General features: G+C 40.4%; 3 protein-coding genes across 5 annotated transcripts in view; 1 reads left to right on the forward strand and 2 right to left on the reverse strand.

The window, feature by feature from the left end:
* The window catches only part of atp6v1e1a (ATPase H+ transporting V1 subunit E1a), a 5582-nt gene extending 2027 nt beyond the window's left edge, over positions 1-3555 (reverse strand). Inside the window, exons 1-7 of the mRNA XM_086297977.1 lie at positions 3027-3555; positions 2521-2586; positions 2333-2442; positions 1802-1868; positions 1387-1476; positions 1222-1290; positions 1018-1112 (exon numbers count right to left, since the gene is read on the reverse strand). Of these exons, the coding sequence (XP_086154103.1) occupies positions 1018-1112; positions 1222-1290; positions 1387-1476; positions 1802-1868; positions 2333-2442; positions 2521-2586; positions 3027-3059 (530 nt within the window). The 5' untranslated portion in view covers positions 3060-3555. The remainder of the gene's footprint in view (positions 1-1017; positions 1113-1221; positions 1291-1386; positions 1477-1801; positions 1869-2332; positions 2443-2520; positions 2587-3026) is intronic.
* Positions 3238-27235, forward strand: bcl2l13 (BCL2 like 13). 3 transcript variants are annotated; one of them, XM_086297973.1, is made up of 7 exons: positions 3238-3369; positions 4563-4767; positions 6920-7009; positions 11222-11378; positions 18020-18092; positions 18262-18390; positions 24405-27235. In XM_086297973.1, exons 2-7 carry the CDS (start codon positions 4626-4628, stop codon positions 25476-25478), a joined length of 1665 nt encoding a protein of 554 aa, XP_086154099.1. In that variant the 5' UTR covers positions 3238-3369; positions 4563-4625; the 3' UTR covers positions 25479-27235. The 3 variants fall into 3 exon arrangements, with proteins under 3 accessions (XP_086154099.1, XP_086154098.1, XP_086154097.1); XM_086297972.1 differs by having other exon boundaries at positions 3245-3417; XM_086297971.1 differs by lacking the exon at positions 3238-3369 and adding an exon at positions 3465-3620.
* Positions 27227-27782, reverse strand: part of bida (BH3 interacting domain death agonist) — a 2022-nt gene continuing 1466 nt past the window's right edge. The window contains exon 4 of the mRNA XM_086297978.1: positions 27227-27735. Coding sequence (XP_086154104.1) covers positions 27541-27735 — 195 coding nt within the window. The 3' untranslated portion in view covers positions 27227-27540. The remainder of the gene's footprint in view (positions 27736-27782) is intronic.

Consider the following 27782-nt stretch of genomic DNA (forward strand, 5'->3'; position numbering starts at 1 on the left):
GAACAGAATCAACCTTTTGGGATGTCTAGTGTAAGGTTCAAAGTTCAAACCAAGCATCAGAATGTGGTGTGGTTGTGGTGCCAGGCATGCTGGACTGAGCATTTCACAAATGTCTGATCTACTGATCAGAAATTGAGTAGTATGTGGATCTTTCCACATAACCATCTGTAGGGTTTATAGATCCAATGAGCAGCAGTTCTCTGGGTGATAGTATGTTGCTGATGCCAGAGGTAGGACGAGAACTGATTTGAGGTGATAGGAAGGCAACAGTAACTCAAATAACCACTAGTTAACAAAAAGAGCACCTCCAAACACACAACATGTCAAACCTTGAAGCAGATGGTCTACACACCAGGGCCCCTCCTGTCAGCTAAGAACAGTAGACTGAGGCTATAATTTGAGTGGGCTCACAAAATTAGATAACAGAGGTTTGTGAAATGTTGCCTGGTTTGATAGGGTCACAGTGCGGTAAAAACAACATGAAAGCATGGCCACGCATCAGTGCTTCAGGCTGCTGGTGGTGCAACGGTGTGGAGGACATTTTCTATAAATGAGCCACAGTATACGCCTGAGCATCTTTGCTGAGCATGTCCATGCCTTTATGACCACAGTAACTGCTGCTCGCAGCAGGACATTGTGCGATGTCACAAAGCTCATATCCTCTAAGAATGTGTCCACGGTACTCAAATGGCTCCGACAGTCACTAGATTATAATCCACTGAAATACGGTTAAACGGGAAGTTTGCATCATATGATCTGCAACAACTATGTGACGACATCATGTCAACGTGGACCAAAAAGTCTGAGGAATGTTCCAACACCTTGTGGAGACTACTCCACAAAGACAAAGTTGTTCCAACCCCCAAAGTCAAACTAAAGCTGAGCAGTGACTACAGTGTGTTTGTCATATTTGATTAAAAATGCAAAAATTCCTGCATCTCAATCTTGACAATACAAAATAGATAATCTGTAACAATCACATGACCTCCTTCTTTCTGAAGAACTGAATCATCTTACATCTGAGCTGGAAGAAAACGTTCCTTGTCGATTTTGACAGTTATATTACTCTTCACCGCCTCTTTGTAGATCGGGATGTTCTTATTGACTGCAGCCTGTTTGGTAATAAAGAGAGAAAACAACTCTATGTTTTATTGTGCATTCGACAAAAGAGGCAGATGGCCTGTTCCTTCTTTTCTAAATAACTAGTCAGAACAGCTTCACCTGAACAAATTCAACATCCTGCGGTCGGCAGCGAATGGTAACCTTAGGCTCCAGCAGTCGGTAGAATCCCTGAAACATTAAAAAAAGCTCACTTTTTAAATATAGAAAACTGAATAATATATTAACAGTTGGTTTGCAATCATAGATCACAATGGTAGATTATACCTGAAGCACTAGGCCCTCCAACAGACTGGAGTACTTAGCAGGGTCCTTAGCAATCTCTGCAAGTCTCCGACGGGCCTCGTTTAACAGATCCTGCGACAAAAACAGGCAACTGGATACATTAGAAATTGATATATGACTCATGAATTATGGTACGCAAAATCATATTTATCTTGCATCTGAGCAGTTTTTACAAATATTTAACTGGAACGTGTCTTTTTCACTGTACTGGAGTAGTGAAGGTCAAGTAGAGGACACAACATTTACACATTATTTCCATGTGTAAATATGTGCACAACAATTTAGTGCAAGAATGAAAGCTAATCATGGAAACAAATTCAAATTCATCATTAAAGTTATGATGAATTTGAATAGAGGAGGTTTCCAGTGGGGACAGAAATGAGCATTCATCGCTCACCGTGATCATGTCGTCTCGGGCCTTCAGCACCTTCAGCCTGGCTTGGTTCATCATGTTGGATCTCTGGCTGTGGGGGGCGTTGATTATACCGATTAATTCCTTTTATCAGAGATATTCTTCAAGCAAAATTTCTGCCTGAACCAAATATGATTTTATTTTGAACTTTTTAGAGTTGTCATTTTCTCTTCTTCAGAGTTGTTGGCCCAGAATTGATTAAATCTGTTTATGCTGCTTCCTCGTTGGTTAGTTCAATGGATGCCTAACAAGCTATCAGAAGATCAGTCACTGCCTCAGAAAGACAGCGTTTACTCATGAGATGTGAGATTGCAGAGTGTCAGATCTGTAAGTGTTTGAAGTGTGGGATAAACAGCGACAAAAAGCATCTTACAGAAACAGTCAAACCGATGGGACAGCGGAGCTAAAAACAAGAACGTAAGGCGTGCTGTGGTGTACCATTTCCAAAGGCTAACTAAATTTTCTTTTGATGAATGCATTCCTATTTGTGCAGTTTGAGTGACCACTCTTTCTCACATCTTCTTATGCTGCTCAATTTGCTTTTCCTTCTTCTCATAGTACTCCATGATTTTCAGCCGCTGCGTCTGCACCAGACGACCTTTCTCAATGTTGAACTCTTCCTCCGCCTGTGTAAGAGAAGATTCATTAAATCAGTGGTCACTATGACAAAACACAAGACTGACAGGCAGAAGAGCTTCCGTTACCTTTGCATCAATTTCCTCAACTTTCTCATTGGCCTCTTGCTCAATGAAGGCCATCATGTGCTTAATCTGCCATAAGAAACACAAAAAGCAGCTGGTTCAAGTTTAGATCTCTGACAATGTGCGTCCTTTATGTGTCTGTCTGTTTTTTTCTGAATGATACAAAAACATGCGCACACACTTTTACAGTTTTACTAAAACTGATAGTTTAGCATTAGAAAGTGACCAAATTTCATTAGTTACTGCAATGAGACCAACTTGACTTGCATTAATGGCAATGTTAGCATTTAGGCATTAACTTTAACTTTGCACCCGTCATAATGTAAACTGCCACCGACAACCAGAACTAAATGAATTGCGGCGTTGCCTTAAATGTTAAACATAGTGCGAAATAATGATTAACAGCGGGACAGTGCTGCAGTCCACGTATCGGCCCGTTAACTGAGATTATGTATGTTTACCGTAACGTCAGTGGGATTGACGTGCTTTAACTTGTCCATAAAGTTTACCTGTTTCTGTACGTCAGCGTCGGTGAGCGCCATGGCTTTTCTCAGTTATGTTTATTGTCTCTTTGGAGTCTGTCAAACTAACTGTCTCCGTCACTTTTACCGTCCACTGAAGCACAAACAGTTTGGGGTGAACACACGGTTTGGCTTTCGTGGTCGAGCTGACCACTGGAGGTAAAATAGAACTTCCGGTCTGCACTTTCAAAATAACATTTCGCGTTCCAGTTAAATATTTGTAACGAGGGCGGGGTGCTAAGGTTGGATGCTCTCCCCTCGAAATTCTTATAGCTACAGAAAATCAAGGATTATCTCCACCAATAACAGACACGACGTGTTTGTAAATTCCGTAAGTTTCCTCTTGTGACCACAGGTTGAACGGTGTCCGGTAGCAGAGGTGAGTATTATTATGAAGGCTCTGACAGGAAGACTGGTGCCGGTTTTGTACGCTAACATCCAGAGCACCCTGAGTACTAACGGCTACCTGCCATTGGTGGGCTACCCTCTCCGGCTTCTGCTACAGTAGTGTGTGTGTGTGTGTGTTCATAATTCTGTTCAGCTTGTCGTCTGTCCACATCTGGTTGCCTTTGGACAAGGACGGTAAGAAACGGACACCCGCTGAGCTTAAGTTAAAATGAAGTTTTGAGTCTCCAGCACGTAAAACGTGTAACGTCAAGCTAGCTAACAGTAGCTTGCATGTGAGTTTGGGTGTTCCAGCGAGGGGTGCAGCGGACTCTTATGTAATTAGTCAGGTAATTAATTAGCAAAGCTACATGTCTGGTTAGTAAAGCGAATGGTTATGTTATTTGGTAGATTATTTTTTGCAGACATACTGAAATCTTTTGAGGATAGTTGTGTTTATTTAATTTACTGTAATTATCGTAGCCGCTTTGTTATTTGATGATTGAACTTTTTAATTACTCGGTTATACACATTATTTTATTTTGATAGTTAAACCCGGAAGTATTTTGTTTAATTTGGCAGACTTGACATGAATGGAATTTTTGGTCCGCTTGGTGTCACCTCGTCTCTGGAGGACCATGTGGGGCGATTAACTTAGAAGTTACAGGGGGTTAAAGTCGTGTTTCATATTTGTGCAGTGATCATTTTATTTGAAAATTGTTTTTGGGGTTTTTGGGGGGATTTTTAAAACGACCATCTGTTTGCCACATGTGTTGTGTAAATCATGATCTAGACACAAAAAAAGTACCCAAATATGTCCTGTCCCATTCTTCTGTCCTCAGTTGGGATCCATGCAGTCACATAAGTCTAAAATCACTCAATTTGTCCCCTTAGTGCACGCAGTGGGGGCAGGACACTGTAAACCTGAGGGCGGCATCTGTTTATGTCATTCATATAACAGCTTTTTCTTTTTTCTTTAAGATTAAATAACATATTGTATGATACAATGCCAGAGTTTAGATATAGATTTTCTTAGCTTTTATTAATGGCTGCCTCAGCCTCAGCCAGCCCATCCTTCAGGCTGTAACGATTGTGCCTCTAACGAGATATTATTCTTCCTCTGGTTGTTATTTTCCCTAGGTGAGACGTCCAGCTTTGACTGTATGAATTAATGTGCCTGAGAGTCTGATACACATCTGTTCGATGGCTACCTCAGGCTCCACCGCCTCTGCCTCAATCCCAGCCACTGTGCCTGAGGGTTTCCATTTTGAAACCAAATATATTTTGCTTAACTACCTAGGAATGGTGCCTGCAGGTAGATCAGACCAACCAGCTGCAGCTCAAGGTGAGAGGAAATGCTTTGCATTTGTGGCAAACCTCTTATTAAAAATTGCTGATGAGACGAGCAACAGTTGTTTTTTTTTCTTCCCATTTTGCACACTGTGCACGTACACAACCCTCACACACTTTCATTCAGAGAGCACACAAATAGTGGCGTTCACATGCACACATGGTTGTAACATAAAATATCTGGGGTGTGTAGGCACGTAGCCACCTGTTTTGCCAGCTTAATTTGGCTCTGACTGGAATCTGACTTTAGCAGGAGAACACATTCAGAAGACCTGTATGGACACTTTAACGTGATAGCTGAAGCCAGTGTCTGTAAACCAATAGATTTAGTGGATTCTCATCTAAAGCCCAGCTAGAATCCTTTCAATAACCCAATATGGTGACCAGAGTGCATAAAGCTGTCGAGTCTTCACAGAGGTCTTTGCAACAACCCTGTTACATGGCTTCAGGCATGCTGGCTCACATTTTTCTTCCTGTTCCCTTTTATGCCCGGCATACCAAAAGAGGTGTTGTGGAACAAATGTACAGTATAGTAATGATTTTCTGTGTCTGCTATGTGAGACTAGAGAAAGGATGTGTGAAGGTAAATGGCAGCAGCTGTTCGTTTCTTTTAGTTTGTGAAACCAAGTTATGACCTCACAGCGTTAATCCTGAAATAAATCTTAGTGATTAAAGAGAGCACAAGACTGCTGGAGAGCCTCTTTGGATGATGCATGGAAGTAAAGGAGCAGAGGTATCTGAAAAATGTATTTGGAGCAAGGAAAAGAAGACGAGAGAGAGAGGGGGAGTTCTTTTTATTTCCTGTCCATTTTATTGTTGTGTGCATGCTTGGAATGGGCGGAGATGGCAGATGAGTGGCTGATCCCTGCTTTCCGCTTGACCCGGTCCAATTTCTGACAGCCTGTCATGTGCAATCACTGTAGCATTACTCACACACCAGTGGACCAAAGCAAAATAGTTGTCTGGCTAGCTGTCTGTCTAAATGCTGACACAGCACCAAGGCCAGGAAAAGCCAACACTGGTCCTCATGGCACCCATGCAGGGACCTGAGAGAACAAGGTCCCAGTTGTCAGAGTGTCTTCTTGCTTTTTGTTAAAAAATGTCAGTATTTGATTTCATAAACTGAGAAAAGTCAGCTACTAAAACTGAACCAATGGAGTCCAGTCACACTGGAAATAACCAGTGCCTCTGGGTTGCATGTATGAACATTATAAAATGATCCCTGCATCTCTCCGGGGTGAGAGGTCAAATGTAAAAGTTGATTTTTTTGAGGGTTTATTGTATTTTTGTGTAAATTCAGTGCAGCCCCACTTGGCGCCTTTGTGTTGCGTGGTTCATTACACCCTGAGCAGTGTAGACTCGGTGCTGTAAATAATTGACCTCTGCCTTGATAGCCTTCGTGCACACGATGACTGAGAACCATTAACAGTTTTTTGCTTTGAATTCAAGCTCGTCAGGCTGAGGAGGAGCGGCTGCCTGCAAAGGTGGTTCTCTCCTCCAGGAAAGTTGGTGTGCGCGGCATCAACCGCTCATCCTTATAGTGGAGTCAAGATCTGGCCCAATTTCCACTTTGATGTTGATCCTAGCCTGTTAAATATTTCATGATTTGTTGTGTTAGCAACTTAACCCATTCTTTGTCAGATCCTCTAATTAATTTATCAGATTATATCACAAACTAGTGAGTGCATAACTCTTATGAATCAAAAAAAGACAATGAACCTTTTCGAAAAAGCCACATGACCAACTTTATTATAAGTTGTTAGAATAGTTACATAAAGAAAACTAAACACATGCATAAAACAATAACAAAATAGCTGTTGACATCAGTGTAAATGACCTTTTCTGAAATATGTTCATGGTTCCTAAAATGATTATTGAGGCGCTGAAAGAAGGACTGCTTTAAAAAGCGACCATGCAAATGCAACAAAAACAGCTGGCACACACTGAAATGACCGTCCAACCACAATATCCTGTTAAAATGCAGTCAAAGCAATTCAGAATTTCCAGAACAGCTTTTCTTTAGTCGTGTTTTAAGACATTTGGGGAAGTTTTGCATGAAAACTAGGGCGACTGTATGGGAGAGAGCCAGAAAGAATGAAGGATGGAGCGACAGTGGTTCATATTTCATGTTTGTTTATCTCTTTCAGGAGATGCAGAGGCTGAGAAAACAAGATCCAGAGTGATAAAGGAGCAAATAGAGGAAGGGCTGAGAGAACTGGATGGCGAAATTGCCGCCTGTAAGTGATCACAAACATACACAGCTACAGTTAGGTCCATATATATTTGTTTACTGAAACTAGTTACATAATGGAGATAATGTGTAGAATTTCATCTTTCATTTGAGGGCATCTACACTCAAATTGGATGAAGGGTTTAGGAGTTTCAGCTCCTCAACATTTGCCAGCCTCTTTTTAAAGGGACAAAAAGTAATTGGACAATTGACTTGAAGGCTATTTCATTGGCAGGTGTGGGCAATTCCTTCATTATGTTGTTTTCAAAAAAGCAGATAAAATGCCTGGATTTGTTTTGAGGTGTGGTGCTTGTATTTGGAAGATTTTGCTGTGAACAGACAACATACGGTCAAAGGAGCTCTCCAGGAAGGTGAAACGAGCCATCCTTAAGCTGCGAAAACAGAAAATAAACACATCTGAGAAACTGTTACAATATTAAGAGTGGCAAAATGTACAGTTTGGTACATCCTGAGAAAGAAAGAAAGCACCGGTGAACTCAGAAATACAAAAAGACCAAGATCAACCTCTATCAGAATGAGGGCAAGAAAAAAAGTGTGGCGATGGCGTGAAACAGGTCACGATCGAAAGCATCCACATCGTCTGTAAAACATAGTGGAGAGAGTGTGATGGCTTGGGTGTGTACGGCTGCCAGTGGCTCTGGGACGCTGGTGTTTATTGATGATGTGATATACAGGACAGAAGGAGCTGAATGACCTCTGAGGTGTTCAGAGACAGACTGTCTGCTCACATCCAGCTAAATGCAGTCAAACTGACTGGGCGGCGTTTGATAATACAAACGGACAATGACCCAAAACGTACAGCCAAAGCAACCTAGGAGTTTATTAAAGCAAAGAAGGGGAATATTCATGAATGGCCAAGTCGGACACCCGATCTTAACCCAGTTGAGCATTTCACTTGATGGAAACTAAACTTTGGACAGAAAAGCCCAAAAACAAACAGCGACTGAAAGCTGCTGCAGTAAAGGTCTGGCAGAGGATTAAAAAGGAGGAAACCCAGCATCTGGTGATGCTCATGAATTCAAGACTTCAGGCTGTCATTGCCAGCAAAGGGTTTTCAACAAAGTATTAGGAATTGACAATTTTATTTTCAGTTATTTAATTTTCCCATTTACTTTTGAGCCCCTGAAATGAAGGGATTGAGTTAAAAATGCTTTAGTTTTAGACATTCTCATGCAATCCTTTTGTTCAGACCACTTAATTAAAGCTAAAAGTCTGCACTTTAACTACATCTGAGTTGTTTAATTTAAAATTCATTGTGGTAAAAACTAGAGATGGACCGATCCGATATTACGTATCGGTATCGGTCCGATACTGACCTAAATGACTGGATCGGATATCGGAGAAAAATAAAAAATGTAATCCGATCCATTAAATATCACGAAAGCACCTCACAAAACTTGCAACACGCCGTAACTCGCCTCAGAACGTTAGCACGTCAGAGCAGTATGCATCACGTGATAGAGCGGCTGTGGCATGCGGGACCTGTTGGTGGTCTGGATAGCATGTGGAGCTTCGCTAGCAACCCGGCATTTCATCTCCAACAAAGTTATCCCCGAGAGAAGTAAAGCAAGTGTGTAAGTCCATCTCTGAATGTTTGTAAAGCATTCCTGCGTTAAGCTTAACGAGCGACTGCCTCTCGCTCTCCGGCTGCTACTTCAATCGTGAAACTGCTTAAATGATCAGCTGATCAGCTTTTCTGTCGCGAGTCCGTGTCTCTTGTTTGTTTTTGGCCCACTTTGCACCAGAAAGAGGAAACCAGCGGCTGAACAACAGCAGCACGTTTAAGCTTGATAAGCTGTTGTTAGAATTTATTTAATATTACTTTCTACTCGAGGATCTTTTTCTACGTAGCTGACGCTGGTAACTGTGCAGGGGCGGATCTAGCAAAGTTTAGCCAGGGGGGCCGATAGGGCATGAACAGGGAAAAGGGGGCACAAAGACATACTTTTCTTTCTTATTCTCATTTAAAATGTCGAGCTTTTAATAAATAATTATCTGACACCCAAAGTTTTAATTTGATGTAAAATGAATAGAAGTCATTTACTGTATATAGTAACTATTAAGTCTAATATATATACCCTAGTAAGCTATAGTACTTTTTCCTTTGGGAAGGTACCATCTGTGCAGTCTGCAATTTTGTTGAAGAAAGATGTTGAATCTATTTAATATTTCTTGAAAAATAATTGATTTCTGTGCATTTTTTTTCACACTGCATCAAATTAAGGTTGATTACGTCGATTAAGCATCATGAGGTGGAGCGTGAGGGGTGGTTCCCTATTTTTTATTTATTTATTTTTGTTGTTGCTGGGAGTTGGAACCCTATTAGTTAGGTTGCTTAATATTTAAGCTAAGTACTCTTTAAAATACCAGAATAGGGAGGATGGTGTAGGTCTAAGTTTATTAGATTGATCAGTATTGCTGAACTATGAAATATTTTTTTTGTATACAGGTATAACAGAATAGCTTTAGTGTAGTTGTTGTTTTAAACTTGAGTATGAACTTGCAGACTTGCAAAATGCAGCAAGATATTTAAAAAACAGTTTTGTTGATTAAAAAACACTATATCGGATTCATATCGGTATCGGCAGATATCCAAATTTATGATATCGGTATCGGTATCGGACATAAAAAAGTGGTATCGTGCCATCTCTAGTAAAAACCAAAATTAAAAAACGTTGTCTCTGTCCAAATATTTATGGACCTAACTGTAGTTCCAGAGATTAGCCTTCAAAAGCACTGAACACCATCACTAGTCTGGTCTTAAGTTTTTAAACTGAAGTTGATCAAAATTAAGTTCAGTGTGCAAGTATGACACATGTACAGTTAAAGCTCTTTGGTTTCTTTCCAAAAAGCATGAATATTGCTGCAGATCGCTGTGGTTGGTCACAGAAAAGCTGATTTTGATTTTAAGTGAATGATTGTTTTGTCTCACTCTGGTTTAAAAATGAGGATTTTTGTCTTTCTTTCACAGCTCACACACGTGGGTGGTTGCTTCATCGTGTTTCACTAGTCTAAGATGCTTTAATGTTATTCTTAAGTAAATATGATTTATGAGTCTCATTAACAGGATCTCAGACATTAGTTCAGTTACAATAATACATACAGACCATATACGGAGTCATACATACAGTCATCAGCAATCATATGACCCCCTATGAGCAGCACTTTGGCGACAGTGGGAAGGAAAAACTTCCTTTTAACAGGAAGAAACCTCCGACAGAACCAGGCTCAGGGAGGGGCGGGGCCATCTGCTGCTGTTGGGGTGAGAGAAGGAAGACAGGATAAAGACATGCTGTGGAAGAGAGACGGAGATTAATAACAAGTATGATTCAGTGCAGAGAGGTCTGTTAACACATAGTGAGTGAAGGAGAAACACCCAGTGCATCATGGGAATCCCCAGCAGCCTACATCTATTGCAGCATAACTAAGGGAGGATTCAGGGTCACCTGGTCCAGCCCTAACTATATGCTTTAGCAAAAAGGAAAGTTTGAAGCCTAATCTTGAAAGTAGAGATAGTGTCTGTCTCCTGAATCCAAACTGGAAGCTGGTTCCACAGAAGAGGGGCCTGAAAACTGAAGGCTCTGCCTCCCATTCTACTTTTAAATACTCTAGGAACAACAAGTAGGCCTGCAGAGCGAGAGCGACGTGCTCTAATAGGGTGATATGGTACTACAAGGTCATTAAGATAAGATGGGGCCTGATTGTTTAAGACCTTGTATGTGAGGAGCAGGATTTTGAATTCTGGATTTAACAGGAAGCCAATGAAGAGAAGCCAATACAGGAGAAATCTGCTCTCTCTTTCTAGTCCCTGTCAGGACTCTTGCTGCAGCATTTTGGATTAGCTGAAGGCTTTTCAGGGAGTTTTTAGGACTTCCTGATAATAATGAATTACAGTCGTCCAGCCTGGAAGTAATAAATGCATGAACTAGTTTTTCAGCGTCACTCTGAGACAGGATATTTCTAACTTTAGAGATGTTGCACAAATGGAAGAAAGCAGTCCTACATATTTGTTTAATGATATGTAGGACTGCTTATTATTAGAGGTTTAATAAAAAGAAAAGTTAGTCAGAAGTGCCGCACTAATTAAAACGAACACTCTTTATGTTTCGTGTTCTTCCCTTTCTTTGACTACCTCCTTTAAACGAGCTGCACTTCTGTCAGCGATATCACTCTGTCCTGTGACCTGTGTTGCTTGCAGCCTTTTCCAGGACGGGATTCGACCGACACAATTCACTGGTGTTCGCTCCAGCCAACCCGGAGAACTCCATTGAGGACTGCCTGGCTGCAGTGGGAGACAGGCTGGCCCAAGAGCTCGACACACACCTGTCAGCAGCCGTACACACACTCCTCACAGGGTGAGTTTGTAGAGTTGTGGCTGTGTGTTTGCAAAAAGCAGCCTGCACGATAGTAACACTGGCGTCAATAAGTAACGGAGACCCTTTTGACAAAAGTGAAGCTAAATCAGCAGCTTTTTTTTTTTTGCTTTAAGTTTATTGGTGCTTCTCTGGACTGCATACAACTCCGACAGCTATGTTTATTGAAGTTATGCATAAAATAAAATGTACAGTATTTGATGGCTTCCTTTGTTCTCATATATGTACAGTAGTCTGGATGACCGCCATCACTTCAAATACTTTTCCTTCACGCAGGTATGAAAAAAGAGAAAGAAAAGGGAAAAAACCAAAACAAAGAAACATGTACAGACAGACACCGTTTGTAACTATATACATCCAGAGAGGGCAATTGAAAAGCCAACACACTCAGTAGCAGATGGTGACATAGCATTAGTACATGTTATTATAAAAAACAGACAAAAATGTAAACAACCATTCCTTCAGTGATGAATATCAGCGATATCCGGGCTTGTAGAACTCGCATAGCGGAGCCATTTTCCCCAGTGTTTTACAAATTTCTCATACTCAAAATTCACTAATCTTATAAATCTCAAAAGTTACATCAGTCCAGCTGTTTAATGTTGGTGGATCCTGTGTCAGACACCTTTTGGTCAGTTGCAGCTAGCAGCACACCAAGTAAGTATTTCTCTCTTATGTCTGAGGGTTTGTATCCTAAAAATCTGGATTTGAAATCAAAGGGTAAATATGTACTAAATATGTTGTGCATCACTTTATGGACTTCTCTCCAGTAGTTCTTAATATTCTTACAATCACAAAACATATGGTAGTGGTGTGCTGTTTCATTTCCTCCAACATTCACAACTTCCATCATCATAATGCGCCTTTAAAGCTGGGGTAATGAAAAAACGAAAAAGCTTTTCCAGCAGAACTCCTTCCATATATGTGATGTTCTACTTTTCCAATGAAAAGAACAAATGTATCGCCATTCCTCTTCTGTGATTGTCTGACCTCCCTCTTTCTCCCATCTTTCTTTTATATACTTTGTTGAATAATTGTTGAGATCATGAAGACTTTTGTATATTTGTGAGATTACACCTTTCTTCATTTCTGACTTATAAGCATTTACAAAGAGTTGGGTAAATGGCCTCGCTGTAGTGGGTATTTGGTTTTTAATGTTTCGAGTATAAACGTTTCTTAACTGTACGTATCTATCGTGGTCTTGGTTTTCTAAATGAAACATTTGCTTTAAAGTTTGGAAACTCATAATTTCATCTTCCTTTACAATACCGCATATCGACGTGATTCCTTTATCTCTCCAGTTTTTAAAACTAGGGTCTATTTGATTTGCTCATATGCTCATATCCGACTCATATGCACACCATTTTAATATTTTTATATCCTTCTCCAGCTTTTTTTTCTTTTACCACCACTTTCCAAACCCCTACTGTGGCCTTTACCCAAGGATTTCTTAATTTGGAAATGTAGTCCTGTAGATTTTTATCTGCTAGAACTGCCTGTATATGCATATGGTTATTGTTTTGCATTCCATTTCTTTCCATGCTGCTACATATGAGGGATCACACCAGTGCAACACTGCCCTGATCATTGCTGAAGTATAGTGTTTTTTTTTAAACATGGTAGTCCCCAGCCGCCGTTCTCTTTGGGCAGTTGTGATGTTTTGTATCGTATTCTGGGTCGTCTGCCTTGCCATATGAATCTAGAGATCGTTTTGACTCATTCAGTAAAATCCATTTGATTAATCTGGAGTGGGAGGGTCAGAAACAAATATAAAAATCTCGGTAAAACATTAATTTTGATGGTTTCTATTCTAGAGCTTATGCTCAGACATGGGATATGATTCCAATTTGTAAGGTCCTCTTTGACTCTTTGATATAAATGGTTGTAATTTCTGTCTTACACCCAGGTATTTAATTGTGTGGATGCTTTAAGCATCCACACTATTGAGTTCCTCTTGGGACTTCCGTACACTTTTTGGCACTTAACTACTTCCGCAATTTTCAGCCGATTTTCACCGTTCAAATTTTAAAATATTCTGCTATTTCTGCTAATTCCTGCTATGTCTTTTGGTATTTTTCACTATTATACTTTTTAAAATATTAAGCTTAATTTGTCCCATTGAAATGAATGGGAAACTTCTGCAATTCTGCTAAAATTTGCTTGTTTCTGAAACTTAACTACTTCCTCATATTTTCACGTAGAACAACCATTCAAACTTTAAAATGTTCTCAAATTATTGGGCTATTCAGGTATGATTCAGCTTTTTCAAATCTTTTACCGTTTTACTTTTATGCCTCTTAAAGTTTTCAGTTGCAAAATTGTGATTTTTCACAAAATACATGCGTTGTTATGGTTGCTATGCACTTGGCTTCCAGTGTGCCACTGAAGGTTTTGCAGTCTTCTCTTCATGTCCGAACAACTTCTTGCTACTTGCTCAATTTTCACTCAACTTCCACAAATTATACATCACAACGTAGGTATTTTTGCTGGGTTTCCGAAAATGTCACTATCATTGTTGTGGGATTTATAGAATTTTGGCAAATCTCCTCAGACCAACACAAAGTCGCAAAACTCTCCATAGAAAGTCAATGGAGAGCTTGTTCAAAATCACCACTTGATTTCTGTAATGAGAGGCATATTCGAATCGTCATATCTCCTTAACGAAGCAAAGTTAAGACATAAGGCTTGTCCCAGTATATCTTCAGACACTCCTGACGCTCACAATTCAAGAATTATTTTCTCACCTATTACCGTTCTGAAATGAGTTAGACTTGTTTGAGGGTAGGAAATTTGTCCTTCGCTCAGATTTCTTCAGATTTCAAACTCTGGAAATGAACCACTTTTTTCTCTCGTCATATCTTTTTAATGGATTTCCACAGAGACCTGAAAATTTCCATGATTGTTCACCAAAGCCTGCTGTCTCTTACGGTGAAAGAATGATATTGATACTCCAAATAGATTTAGAGTTAGAAAGTGTTGTTTGAGGGCAAGTCAAGGCAGTTTTTGCTTTGCTCTACTCAGTTATGGTGCATTAGAAGTAAATTATCTTTAATAATTCATATTTTAATGATAAATTGTCAACACTTTAAGATTCCCCCATCTCTTCTGAACAAAACGGTGTAAGAATGACCGTTCTAGCCCCTACAGTTAGGAAATTATGGTCATTTGTTTGAGGGGAGTTGTCATTATGAGAAATAGACTGCAAAAATCCTGTGTCTCTCTGTGCTGCGTGCACCTGTTTTGGCGGGAAAAAGTGCACAGGCTCTCTGATTGGTGGATTCAAATTCAGCAGCTCCAAGGCTGCTTGACTGAGCTAGAAACTTACTTCTCTCTTCGTGTGTGTGTGTGTGTGTGTGTGTGTGTGTGTGTGTGTGTGTGTGACAGAGAGAGAGAGAGAGAGAAAGGCTTTTAATGGGATGACCTCATTCTAAGCTTCAAATTCAATATATTTAGACTGGTTGACTGAATTGGATCTTGTGTGTGTGTCTCTCTGTGCATGTGTGTTTCCTTATGTGTACATATTTCTGATTGTGTGGCTGTTATATATTTTTTTTGCTGATTTTTTTCATTTAACAAGTATATTTGAGGGACCCTCAGCATGTTCAGCATTTTTTCAGCTGTCCATTTTGCTTTTCCGATTTTTCTGTTTAACTTATTACTATTGTGCTAAATCATACTATTTCTGCTTTTAATAGGATTTGTGCCAAATATAGTATTTCTGCTTTTTATAGGATTTGTGCTTAATATACTATTTCTGCTTTTTATAGGATTTGTGCTTAATATAGTATTTCTGCTAAATGTAGTGTTTATGCTTAATCATACTATTTCTATATATTTCTGCCAGGCAGCCAATCCTCTGTGAGGACTCAGACATTCAAATATACAGATCAGGGCCTGCAGCCAGCCAATCATATCTGAGGTTTTCCGTTTCCTCTCTCGTCATATCTCAGCGACGGATGTACATAGAGCAATGAAAATCGCAGTTAAAGTACACCAAAGTCCGCTGATTCACCCAGTACAAGAATTATGCTTCTAGTCCACCTAGTTTTTGAGTTACACAACGTTTTGTAACTCCAAAAAACGGCGTTTTTCGCCTCTCACCGCGATCTAATTCTGACTCCTCATCACCCTGTTTTTCAAAACGGCTGCTCTCTTTCCCAGTGGCGCAGTTGGTAATGACACGGGTCTGCAAGCCAAAGATCGTGGGTTCGATTCCACCTTGGTCAACATGTTTTTTTCCCTACAAATTAATACACTGTCACAGACCAGTAATTCATATTCATCATTTATTACAATTCTGCAAACTTTTATGATTTTACCAGCTTTTCTAATATGGACCTCACATTCTTGTTAACACTCCATGGCACAAATACTCTTCCCTTTAGGCTATTTCTCCCATTTTAAAGTATTACTCCTCCATAATTGTAATTCTGTTAAATCAAAGTACTTTTACTACATCTTAGTACTTCTGCTCAATCATAGTATTTCTGCTAAATCATAGTATTTCTGCTACTTTTTGGTACTTGTGCTAAATACAGTATTTCTGCTAAATCATACTATTTCTACTATATTATATTTTTCTTTCTAAATATAGCATTTCTGCTATATAATTGTATTTCTGCCAAGTATTATGTTTCCTCTAAGATATTGCAGTTCTGCTAAGTTATTCCATTTTAGCAAAGTTCTTTTGCTTCTGAAAAGCTTTTACAATTTCTGCAACTTTTCAGCTTTTTCAGCTGGTTTTTGCATGCAGCTTCAGCTTTAAGCATCCACACTGCATTTTCGCAGGAAATGCAAATTTTTCTAGTTGAGTCTGTGTTCCATTTCAGTGGATGTGCTTGTCTGAGCTTTTCTGAAGGACTATAATTGTAGGGAAGGGCTTCAGTTTTATTTAAATTCAGTTTATATCCTGTTATTGAGCCAATGTTTTTAAGACAGTTCATTACCTCTGGCAGAGACTCCTCGGGTGTTTTTGGGAATAAGAGTACATCATCGGCGTAGCATGCTATTTTATGTTCCACATCATTTAGTGTAACACCTGCGACTTTTCTGTTTTGCCTTATATGTTGGGCTAGTGGCTCCAGAAATATGGCAAAGACAAGAGGAGAGCAGGCACAGCCTTGTCTCACTCCCCTCTCCAATGTTAGAGGTTGACTTAGGTGACCATTAATCCTAAGCCTTGCAGTCGGGTTATCATATAATGCCTTTACATTATTTGTTACCGGCTCATTAAAACCAAATTTATGCAAGACTCTATATAGGTATACATACATAGGCCAACAAACAGAGTCAAATGCCTTTTCAGCTTCAAGACTGAGGATCACAGCCTGCTCTGTATGTTGTATATAGTTCATTATGTGTAAAGTGCGTCGTGTGTTATCCTGGGTTTGAGGTTAGGGAGTATTTTTTCCATTCGTTTTGCCATTATGGATGTATAGGTACGGTAATCTACATTAAGTACAGCAGCCATGTTTCTACTGCAGTTGTTACTGTGTGAGAAAAGTGTTATTATCTCGAAGGACTGACACAGTCACTGTTGATACACTGCAGGTATTTGCTCGCTATCAAGGTAATGCACTTTTGAACTTTAACATTTATTGACAGTCCTTTTAATTCTGAATGTTTGGGGTTTTTTTAGAGTAAAGGTAGTGTGAACTAAGTGGACACAAAACAGTGTCATACGGACACAGTTTTCTTTTAGATCTTTTGGTTTTGACTTGCATTACATTGTTACTTCTGTACTTTCCTAAACTAGTAAACCATAAAATCCTGAAGCCACTGGAGCACATACAGCGTTCAGTATCAACTCAGATATGCTGGAAATGTCTACGAGCTTTTATGTTCCCAGGGTTAGCCTGTATACTGATGATAAAAGTGAAACCAAAACACTGCACATCTCATGAATCCTACTGAAATGATTCATGAGAGAACTTTTATCGAGGAAAATAAAAAAATTACGAGCTGCTCAGGTCGTAGAGTTCAGTGGCTGACTGATAAAGACTGCTGATCCAAGTGCACATTCATTAAACTGCCATCATAAGTAAAACAACCAACATACTTTTGACCTAACATTAGCTCATTGTTCTACTCTTGCCCCAGGGTAGAGCTAGTTTAGTTTTGTGCAGTGTTGTAATTTAGTTTTTAATCTGAGATGGTAATGCTTCATGTTTTAAATAACAGCTTAAACTCTATCGTGTTAGGTTTGTGTGGTCTTCGCCATAGTTTGTCTTGTTGTTCCCCCTGTGAGGTTGCCTGTAGTAGAAAACGGAAATAAAAACTCTTCTGCTATTTTAATGATGAATCAGTGTAGCCCCTCCCCACGCAGACAGCAGAGGCATTAGCACCTTGTTCTTACAGGAGCTGGCTATAAGTAAAGATAATGACATGAAACTGTAGCAAAGAAGATTAAATATCTATAAGATAATAATAGTTATTTGGTGCTAAAATGTGATCTAGGTTGATAACTGGTGTTGCTGCTACTTCCTCAGTTGTTGTAATCAATTTACCTAAGGTAAAAGTAGTCCTGGTAAACAGTTACATGTGGTAGGTAAAGTACAAAACCTTTAACCTCCTCAACATGAAGATCACGTGTTTAATACTAATGGTAATGTCTGTGTTTTCAGACCTCTGGACTATCAGAGATTCAGATGCACAACACTGGAGCTCTCAACACACACACCGGGAGGCTGGAGCAAGGTGAGTGAGCCGTGAGTTCTGCTTCACTGATTAGAAGTGAGACATAATTTGCAAAAGGTGCAATGTTTCCAGTTAGATTTTCTCCTAGTAACAAGAGAGAGGTGTCAGATTTATGTCTCTTATCCTTGTGAATGAACTGCTTTCTGTCTCTCGTCACCACTGCCACCAGGTGCTTGTTCCGTTAGTGCTGCTCCAGGCTCTACAAAGTGAAGGCCAGTCTGTGATGACTCTGTTGGACCTGGGGCTTCACTTCCTAGAGGAGAACGAGGCAGACTACATCACTCAGCTTGGGGGATGGGTGAGTTTTTAAATAAAGGGGAAAATACATTATAAATAAGTCTAATTACCTGAAAGTCCAATCTAACAATCTAATACAATTTTAAGATGGCCTGCATTTGTATAGGACCCCAAAGCGCTTTACACTACATTCAGTCATTCACACACTGGTGATGGCAGCTACATTGTAGCCACGGCTGCCCTGGGGCGCACTGACAGAGGCGAAGCTGCCGGACACAGGCGCCACCGGGCCCTCTGACCACCACCAGTAGGCAAACATGGAGTTAGTATCTTGCCCAAAGATATTTGGGATCGAACCACCGACCTTCTGGTTAGTGGCTGACCTGCTCTGCCACCTGAGCTACCCCAGTAAAAACTAAGAAAACTATATTCCCAGTTTAGAAATACTTAAAAACTATCTTAGATTGCAGGTGTGGTGACTAATTTTAGAATAATCAAGGACAGAGCCTACTGAGACTTAAGTTTTATTAAGGAGTAAATATTATTAGGACTGTGCAGAGCATGCGTACATAAAACAGGAAGAAAAGATGCTGCGTAGTGGAAAACTTTATTGCACCAGCCTAGAAAGATGTACACACCTCTTGATAGCCAGATGAGGGCATCAGTGAGCTACAAGAAATGCATTGGTTTGCTAGATTAAAATGAGCATCATAATACCCATGGCTATAAATTCTCTGCTTCTATATAAATAACCACACTGTTATGTATACAGTGTATTTACTGCTACGTTTCTTTGGGCCAATAACCATAAACTCTGAAAATTGTCAGGCAAAAATAGGACAGTACTTCTGTTCTGTGGAGTGTTTTCATATTAAATATAAACCCTGTTCATGTAAACTGTCGCTGTTGATGAATGAAAGTCTAGCAAATACTCCTGTAGCCGTGCAAGTTGTCCTTCCACATCTAAGTCACGATGCTTGGCTGCAGGCTCACTCTCTCCATGGCTTCTTATTATCATAGATAAGCAACTTGTGCAACTTTGTTTCTAGGTTTACATTTTTGCAGAGATAGTATTTGCCAGAATGCAGCCCTTCGCCGTTGTACTTAGGGAGTCTGTGCGGTGCTCTGCTATTAACGAGGCCACGTTGACGAACGTTCACGTGACTTGACATGTTAACTGCTGCTCTGGTCGCCATTACATCATTGTCGTGCTCTGGCTGGTCTCACACAGCGTTATGCTGGCTTCAAACAAAGCTACATTCTTGCTCTGTGTTATGTCATAGTTGATGAACGGATGATAGGCTCGGGCACGATCGGCAATGGAGTGATGAACTGAAAAGAGAGAGGGAGTGCACGAAGAGGCTGTGGAAAGGAGAGGGCACGAAGGAGGGAGGGATGAGCGCAGTCAGGGCAAAGTGAAATCTCCATTAGTTTGACAGCTGTCTGCATGCACAGCTCCAGCTGGCTTTCTACCTGCACTCCATCTCAAACCGTCTTTTTTGACTCTCTGGGGCTTTGTGCGTTCACACTTACATTTCACAACTTTCACGCTCAGGTAAGATGGTTTACTTGTGATGCGTGCTTGTCTGCATGCGTGCATGTGTGGCTGTGTGCAGCAGTGACAGATTTTAAGAAGCTAAAAAGGTCTTTACTTCCTACCAGTACTCTGCTTACTGTTGTTAACATTTGACATATGAGGCCGTGAGATGTAAATTTCCACAACAAGGAGGAGAGTAAATGAAGTTTTTTTTATTGCATCTATCAAAGTTGTATATTAATCAACAAAAAGGGTCTTTGTTGTTTTTGTACTTTACAGGATATTGGAAAAAGTTTCTGTTGTGTCTGCCGAGTTCTCTTTAGGACACTGAAATGCAAGTTAGGTATGGGCTGCTCGATTAATGGCTTTGTTAGTTACATCAGAATACACAAAGGATTTGTATGGCCCTAATGTGGCGTACACTTCATTTGGCAAGGACAAAAGTAGCTGTCAGACAATAGACAGTCAGGGGAGCACACGGGGGGACGATGGGTGAGGTGATAAAAACAAAAAAACCTTGAGGAGATGTTGAAGCTTGTCGTCGTTGTGCTCGCATGATGTTGGTGTCCTGCTGTCCATCTGAAAGTAAAAATGCTGCATAAGAACTGAGTGTTCAGTATTCATATTGCCGTCCTTGAGAGTATAATGGAACATGAAGCCCAAAACTTGAAGGTGCCAAACAGATAATTGCACCTCTACACTCGGAGAAAAAGATATTAAAGACATACATTACTTTATTGCTGCATATTTGATATTCAAAATACCATATCTTTAAAGGCAGTAAAGAAATATATAGTCCTCTGTTTTGTATACTGGAACAAGCTGCCCTGCTTAGAAACAATGATGATATTTTAAGGCTGAGGTGCTTTAAAGGCCCGAGTCTTTGTCCTGTCAGGCCATATCACGCTACACCCTGTGCAGTGTAACTGTGCTTCCCGTGTTATGTAAGCATCCTCTGGCCTGCTCTGGGCTTTAATATGTGCATCACTGTGACACTGCATCAGCATGAATGTGGACCAACAGAGTGTCTGCGCAGGCTGAGGAAGCCCTCAAAATAACTAATAATCCCCTAAAAACATCATCACCAGGTGCTTGACTGACCTGCTTGTCCTTTGCTGTAAAAAGCTGCTGAAGCAGCAGGACACTGGCTGATTGGCAGTGATGAAGCAGGACAGACATTCATTTTTTTTCTGCTCCCCCAGCTACCCACAACACTAACACTGTCAGCGATGTTTGGCTAAAACCCAATATTTACTGATTGCAGATTGTGTAGCTGCACACAACAAGACACTCTGTTGCAATAAGATTTTTATTTTATTTTTAAAAGGTGCTTCCCCAGAAGTGGTGTGGAGACGTGTGATTCCATAAACACTTTCAAATCTCAGACAGTCAAGCATGTCACACCCTGCATGTGGTGGTCAGTTTCACAATGCTGCATCTGTAGGGATTATTTATGGGGTGGGGATGAAGTGTGCTAATGAAAGCCAGGGTAATGTGAAATGCTAAAACTGGATTACACAATGTAAAATAATAGCAATGTGTCTGTTTTTCTGTCAGTAATAAAGATGTTGCAGAAGAGAAGCTGATAAATAGTGTGTTGTTGGCCAAAAGCGAGGATGCGTTCATGGTGATGAACATTCCTTCTGTGAAAAGGGAAGCGTCGCCTGAAACGATGCGAAAGAAGCCTCCACAGCAGTTCTGAGGGATAAGTTAGTTTAAAAATAGGGATGTGGGGACCTGTGGTGAAATTTGTGTCTGTTTGCTTATTTTGTTGCTGTTAATTATTTCCCATTTGTGAAAACAAAGAAGTCTTTAATGTAAAACAATAAATAACCGTGCTGTGTTAAAATCTTATCCCCAGCAAAGAACTGGTGTTACATAGCAGATGAACGATGGCCCCTGACGTTGGTAAATGTTGTCACACATTTCAACTTTAGGTTTTCCTTTTTAAAGCTGGCTCCTGGTTTTTCTTGTCTTTCTCAGCACTTTGTTTTATTCAGCTCGATCAGCTGTGTGACCCCTTGCAGGACCAGTGATTACATAATGCTCATATAAATGCCAAGGGTGCATACTAACCAGTGACCGTTACACTGACTAATCCCCAAACTGAATATTAGTAATTCACTTGTTGATGTGGAGCGTTTGCTTTTTGTGACAACTCTGTCAGATCTGATGTTTGGATTTGCAGCATTTGTAGGATTTTGACTGTATGCGACGGCCATGCCAGTGTAACTAATGTTGATTTATCAGCAGAAATGAGTCACCAGGGCAGTGGCTATGTTACTCTTACTCTTACCCTCAGTGATAGCTTTCTGCTTCAGTGTTTAATTACAATGTTATTTAACCTTGGGTTGCAGAGAGCCAGTTAAAAAGCAGAGTAGTAACAGGTAGGCTGTACACCTTTGGCTCTGCAACAAGAATGTGCAGTGGTTTTATATAGTTTGTCTTAGGGCAAGGGTGGAGAACTGAGCCTGAGAACAGAGCAACAAAGCCTAGAGTTTTCCCACTCTCTGCGTTTCTGAGGGACAACCTGAAGCATTGAAGAAAGTTTAGTTTGCATGTCTTCTCAGGTATGTTTGTATGTAAGTTTTTCATCGTGTTTCTTAGTTTAATCCTAAACTTTATAAGCTTTATATTCAAGCTTTATTACTGGTACTCTAACTTTAAAATATGTGGTCATATAGTTGGTCAGTAATAGTCTTTGTATTACTATAGTTCATAGGTGTGGTCTCCAGTGCAGTCATAGCTATTGCTGAAAACACAAACCATAAACTAAATAGAATTTTAAAGAATACCAGTGTCTCTTTGGCTGTGGATTTTTTCTTTTTTTACCACACGGCAACATTAACCTGCTGTGTCGAGCTGATGTGCAGGCTGTGTCCTGAGAGGGGAGGATTTTGTGAAACACTCCTGCTCTTCTACATTCAAATCAGCTTATGCAGAAAGCAAATGTTGGATAACGATGAAACGCTGTTGGATTTAATCTCTGTCCTGCTTCCCAGGATGCAGCTGCTGCGCACAGCACTGAGTCTCTTTGTAAGGAAAATGACCTTCACGGCTTGTAGGTTTTCTAAAAAAACAAAACATGTTTAAATACATGTTCAGACGTTGACGTGTGAGTTGATCAGATCCAACTGTTTGGTCAGGGGCACCATGAAGAACATGCTGACATATTCTGCTTATTTCAGATGAAGCTGCTGGCGGCTGTCTGAACCCCTCTATCTGATGCTCACACAAACACTCACCCTCCCTGTTTGACTAACACTGCGTGCCTGAACTGTCTGTTTGAATCTCATCAGCTCAGGTCACACCTATGTGACATGCAACACAGCAGAAAAGCCTGGCCATGTCAGATACAAGCTTAACTTCCTCAGTCAAGCACAGTTTAGTATCTCTAATTGTTTTAGCCAACATCCAGACTTTTCGTTTCACATTATGTGTTTATTTATTTTTTTTGCACGCATCATTTGCAAGATCTACCTGCTCGGCATGCTGTGCAACAAGGTGGTTTGTATGTTGCTCTTTTGGTTAGTCAGCCTATTACTTTCTAAGCTAAATCTTTTCATCTTGTGTTGGTTGGATTGCCAAAAGCTTTAGAAATAAATGACTCCCAGAGGATCGGTCCTACTGACTCTAGTGATTTCCTTAGATTTCCCTCTTGTGTTGCCATGAGGTTGGATTTCATTTATGAATACTAACAAAGTATAGTATTGGCATATATGTTCCTCTTGCATAAACTGGAGTTGGAGCCGTAGCAATCACGATTTTCTGTAGCAAGTTCTGTTTTATATTATTGCAACAGATCCAATGGGGAGTGATTTTTGTTGTGATAGAGAAATGTTAATGTGCAAAGTCCAAAGTTGACGCCTTGGAGCTACAGGACTGTTGTGATGTTTGATTTCACTGCTTGTCTTGGTCAGTTGCCTATTTTGAACCACAAATTGTAAGTTAAGCGTCACATCACTGCATGGTCAGTGCAGTGATGTGCATTCATATTAAAAAAAAAATTTTTTTCTTTGCTAAATGTTTGCATGATAAAACTTACTTTAATATATTAAGCTTCGATATATTGATTTATGAAACTTATTTAAATGGATTTTCTTCCAGCAAACTCAGCCCTGTGTTATTCTCACTCACATGGTTATATTTGCATGTTACATATCAAGACCTCAGCTTACAGATGCTTCCTTCCTCTGTTGTTTACCACTAGGTGGCGTAGAAGATAAAACAAGTGTGGATTTAGTCTGCAAAAGCCCCCCCCCCCCCCCCCCCCCATATAGCAGTCCTATTCTGAATTCCTATTATGTAACCTTATAACTTATTCTTGGTTATAATTTTATGACTACTGAGAAACTTTTACATGTTGCTAAAATTGTTGTTTTATTTCTTTTATTTCATATTTCTTAAGCTGGTTTTCTTGGGAGAAGGTGGCCTCTGATGTTGCAACCAGAGACTAAACTTTAACAAAACACAGAGATTGTAACAAATTCAACTAATGAATTGAATGTAAGTGTCATGTTTGTTTCTGTGTGCCACAGGGTGAAGTATTCAGCCTCGTGTTGGATGAAGAGCGAGGTGTGACTATTGCCGAAGACAGCAACGACATTTACATCCTCTCAGGAGACCAGGATCACGACCAGATCAGCCCTCCCTCGTCACTGCTGTGCACCGGAGACAACAGCAGCGAGCAGAGCTCCTGGCAGACAGAAAGCTTACCTGTGTCTCTGGCTGGCCACGAGTCGTGGGCACAGGTTGGTGCGATGGACCCTGAAGACATCAAGAGCCTGGACAGCAACGAGGGTGTTGCTCTGGTCGAGGAGCGTAGTGAAAACAACTCCTCAAACTCGGACATCGTCCATGTGGAGCGCGAGGAAGCCGAGCTGTTGGAGGAAGGCAGTGAAGGCGGAGTGATAGAAGAAAGCATGATGAGTGTTTTAGGCACTGACAGTGAGCTAGCTGAGCTCAGGGAGGAATTAAGAGTCCAGACCGCACCTGCACCAGTGACAGCTGAGGCAGACCCCACACCTCCAGCTTCCCTGATTTCATTAGAAGAGCCAGTTGTGATAGAAACACCTGCAAGCTTGTCTGCAGAACCTTCATTCATTTCCTCAGAACCAGAGCTGCTTCCCTCTGCCTCTGAACCTGCTGAAGCCCTTCCCACTGAAGCTGAACCTGCAGTACCTTTGTCTGTTCCTGCAGTGGAACCAGAGCCTGAGCCAGAACCAGCTGCTGTCACTGCCCCAGTGACCGATCCAGTGCCTGCTGAAATGGCAGTCCCATCTCCAGCCAAGGAAATCCCGACAACACCAGCAGAGCCTGATTACACATTAGAACTAGCGTCCGAACCAGAGCTGAACCCAGAGTCCATCACTGTGTTTCACCAGCCAAAGGAATCGCAGCCAGAACCAGAGACTGTGGCAGAGCTAGACGATACGGTCGCTGCACCTCCAGTTCCAGAGGCTGTGGAGGCCCCTGTCAAAGCACCAGCTGAGGAGGCCCCAGTGCAGCCGGAGCCAGAATCAGAGCTCCCAGTGTTGCTTTATGGAGGGGCTGCTCTGGCAGTCCTTGCAGCTGTTATAGCCTTTGTTCTCATACGCTTTCAGAGGAAATAGCGTAAAAAAGTGTTATCCTCAGCAGCGGGGAGTGTAGAATGCTAAGGTAGAATAAAGGTATTTGCATACATACGGTGAGACTCTCCCTAAAAGTAGTTTTTAAAAATCTTCCAGGTATAAAATGTGTGAAAGTGTCCCCCAGAAAACCAGAATGTCTTGTCATCCACAACCTTAGTGCTGGGAGTCCCTCGCTGCTTCTTTCAACCAGGTGCAAACACAGAAATGTGAAAACGGTGCACTCCACTCTACTTCTTATTTTCTCTGTTTTTCTTTTGGGGGTCAGTTGCAATTTTGTTTCCAATTTCTTTTTGCCTCCAATCTTTTGTACTTATTACTGAGTACAAAAGCGTGTGTGAACTTTTATCCCTCTTCGCTTAGATTCAGCTTCTGTCGTGTCTCTTGGTTTGCTATTTGCATTGTTTCTTTCATTGGAGTCAGCGACGCTGGATTGAAAATTGACAGTGCTCTCACAGGAAACATAAACCTCAAGTATAAGTTGTGATGTTGTGCGACATATGGGTTTCTTGCTCTTCCGCCTCCTACGCAACAAAGGGTTATTTATATTTTTCTCCCTGTGAGTAAATCTGATACTTTCATAAACAGACTTCTATAGAAGTGAATGGTATTTTTGATATTTTCGATTGAAACCAAAAATGAATCTAACGTGTCCATATTGCACAATAAATTTGTGATATCAGTACATAAATTTAAATATAGTGTGGTTTTAAAACATTTAAAAAAAATCTTGATGCATATTGTTTCAGAAACCAGATGGTTTTTTTTTTTAAATCTACTATATTTGGTTGCATTAGCCAAACAAGAACCACCGATTACTTTCAGTGAAAAGTGAGCTATAATTACTCCAGAAAAGTAGGGCATGAATGCAGCACATTGAATCAATCTAGTTTATTTATTTGACATTTTTTTTAGGGTTGAATTTGACTGGATCTCTATTCCCACCTATCCCAGTTACTCTCACCCTCATTTCAGTTACTTTGCTTTCGTGCTTTTGCGCCCCAGCATCTTTATTTGGTCCTCTGTACTTTGCCTTGTCCCCTTTTCCCTTATTGCAGCACTGCTCATAATACCAGACTAGTTCCACAAAGGTTCATTTGTAAGTGTCTGCTCCAGTGACAACATAATACTTCCCTCCCCAAGTAGAAAGAAAAGCAGTAGCATGCTGAGAGTTATTGAAAGCAAAATCAGGTTGCCAAAAGACAATCAAAACCACTTGGAACCATTTCAAATATGATTTGTAGGAAAGTCTTCAGAACAAACAATAAACTCAACCTCTTACGTAGCTGTAATTTTGGATTTTGCGTTCACACTACATTAAAGAAATCACTGAACATTCTAGTAAACCAGCAGAGCACAAGAAACCAAAATAATATACTGAACAGGAAGTGGAAACAAATAGTGTGGAATCTCCCTTTGATTCCCTCAGAGGGAAAACAGCTGGGAAATTTATGAGGAACTCATGTAATCTGTTAGTCTGGTCCTTAACACACCCTCACTGCTGCTATCACGCAAAATCATTTGAGTTTAAAGATATTATAGGAATTTGTATGAATGTTCATGTCACCTTCAGTACTGCAAATGTAGTTTAAGTTGATGAGTGTAACATCTACTTTCAAAGGGAAACTTTACAAGTCCAGAGCAGGATGGATGTCAAAAACAATACCCAACATGGCATTTTGTACCTCGAGTTTCCTACAGAACATTGTTTGAAGCAAAAAACAATAAAGAGATTAAACTACTTCAGCTGTGATTTATTGTTTTTGTGTATATACAATGAAATTAAACTGAAGGAAAAAACTTTAATCATGCTACTTATAAGCAACATAAAGTAAACATTTTAAGTAATAAAGACAAATAACACTTAAGCAATAGTAAACAAAAGGAATAATGAAATTCAAGTGTCATGTTTAACGCTTTCATTTTGATCTTCAGAAGTGTTCGGCACTGGCACATCAACAAACTCCTTTCACAGTTGGCTAATCATGAGACGCAAACTGCAGTTTCAGATGTAACTGTCATTTCCTTAGAGACAGCTTTTCTTCGGTCACAGAGCCCATGCAGTGTTGATGTACTGCAGGGCGGTGTGGAAAAGGTTTCTCAACCTCTGTGGGGTCTGCACACACACCCTCTTCACCAGTGTAAGTGCAAGGGCTATGATGACTCTCTCCCGGGGTAGGTCAGGACCTACCCAACGCATCATCACCCTCTCTACCTCAAAGGCAAGGTAATCCTTCCATTTCTGGAAAGCAGAAACAAATAGATCAGTCCATACACTTGGGCTCAAAA

This window comes from Aulonocara sp. 'chitande type north' Nkhata Bay, linkage group LG7 (genome assembly GCF_057382095.1).
Source record: "Aulonocara sp. 'chitande type north' Nkhata Bay isolate Kocher_YH1m ecotype deep benthic linkage group LG7, A_spYH_male_GT1.1, whole genome shotgun sequence".
Classification (NCBI taxonomy): domain Eukaryota; kingdom Metazoa; phylum Chordata; class Actinopteri; order Cichliformes; family Cichlidae; genus Aulonocara; species Aulonocara sp. 'chitande type north' Nkhata Bay.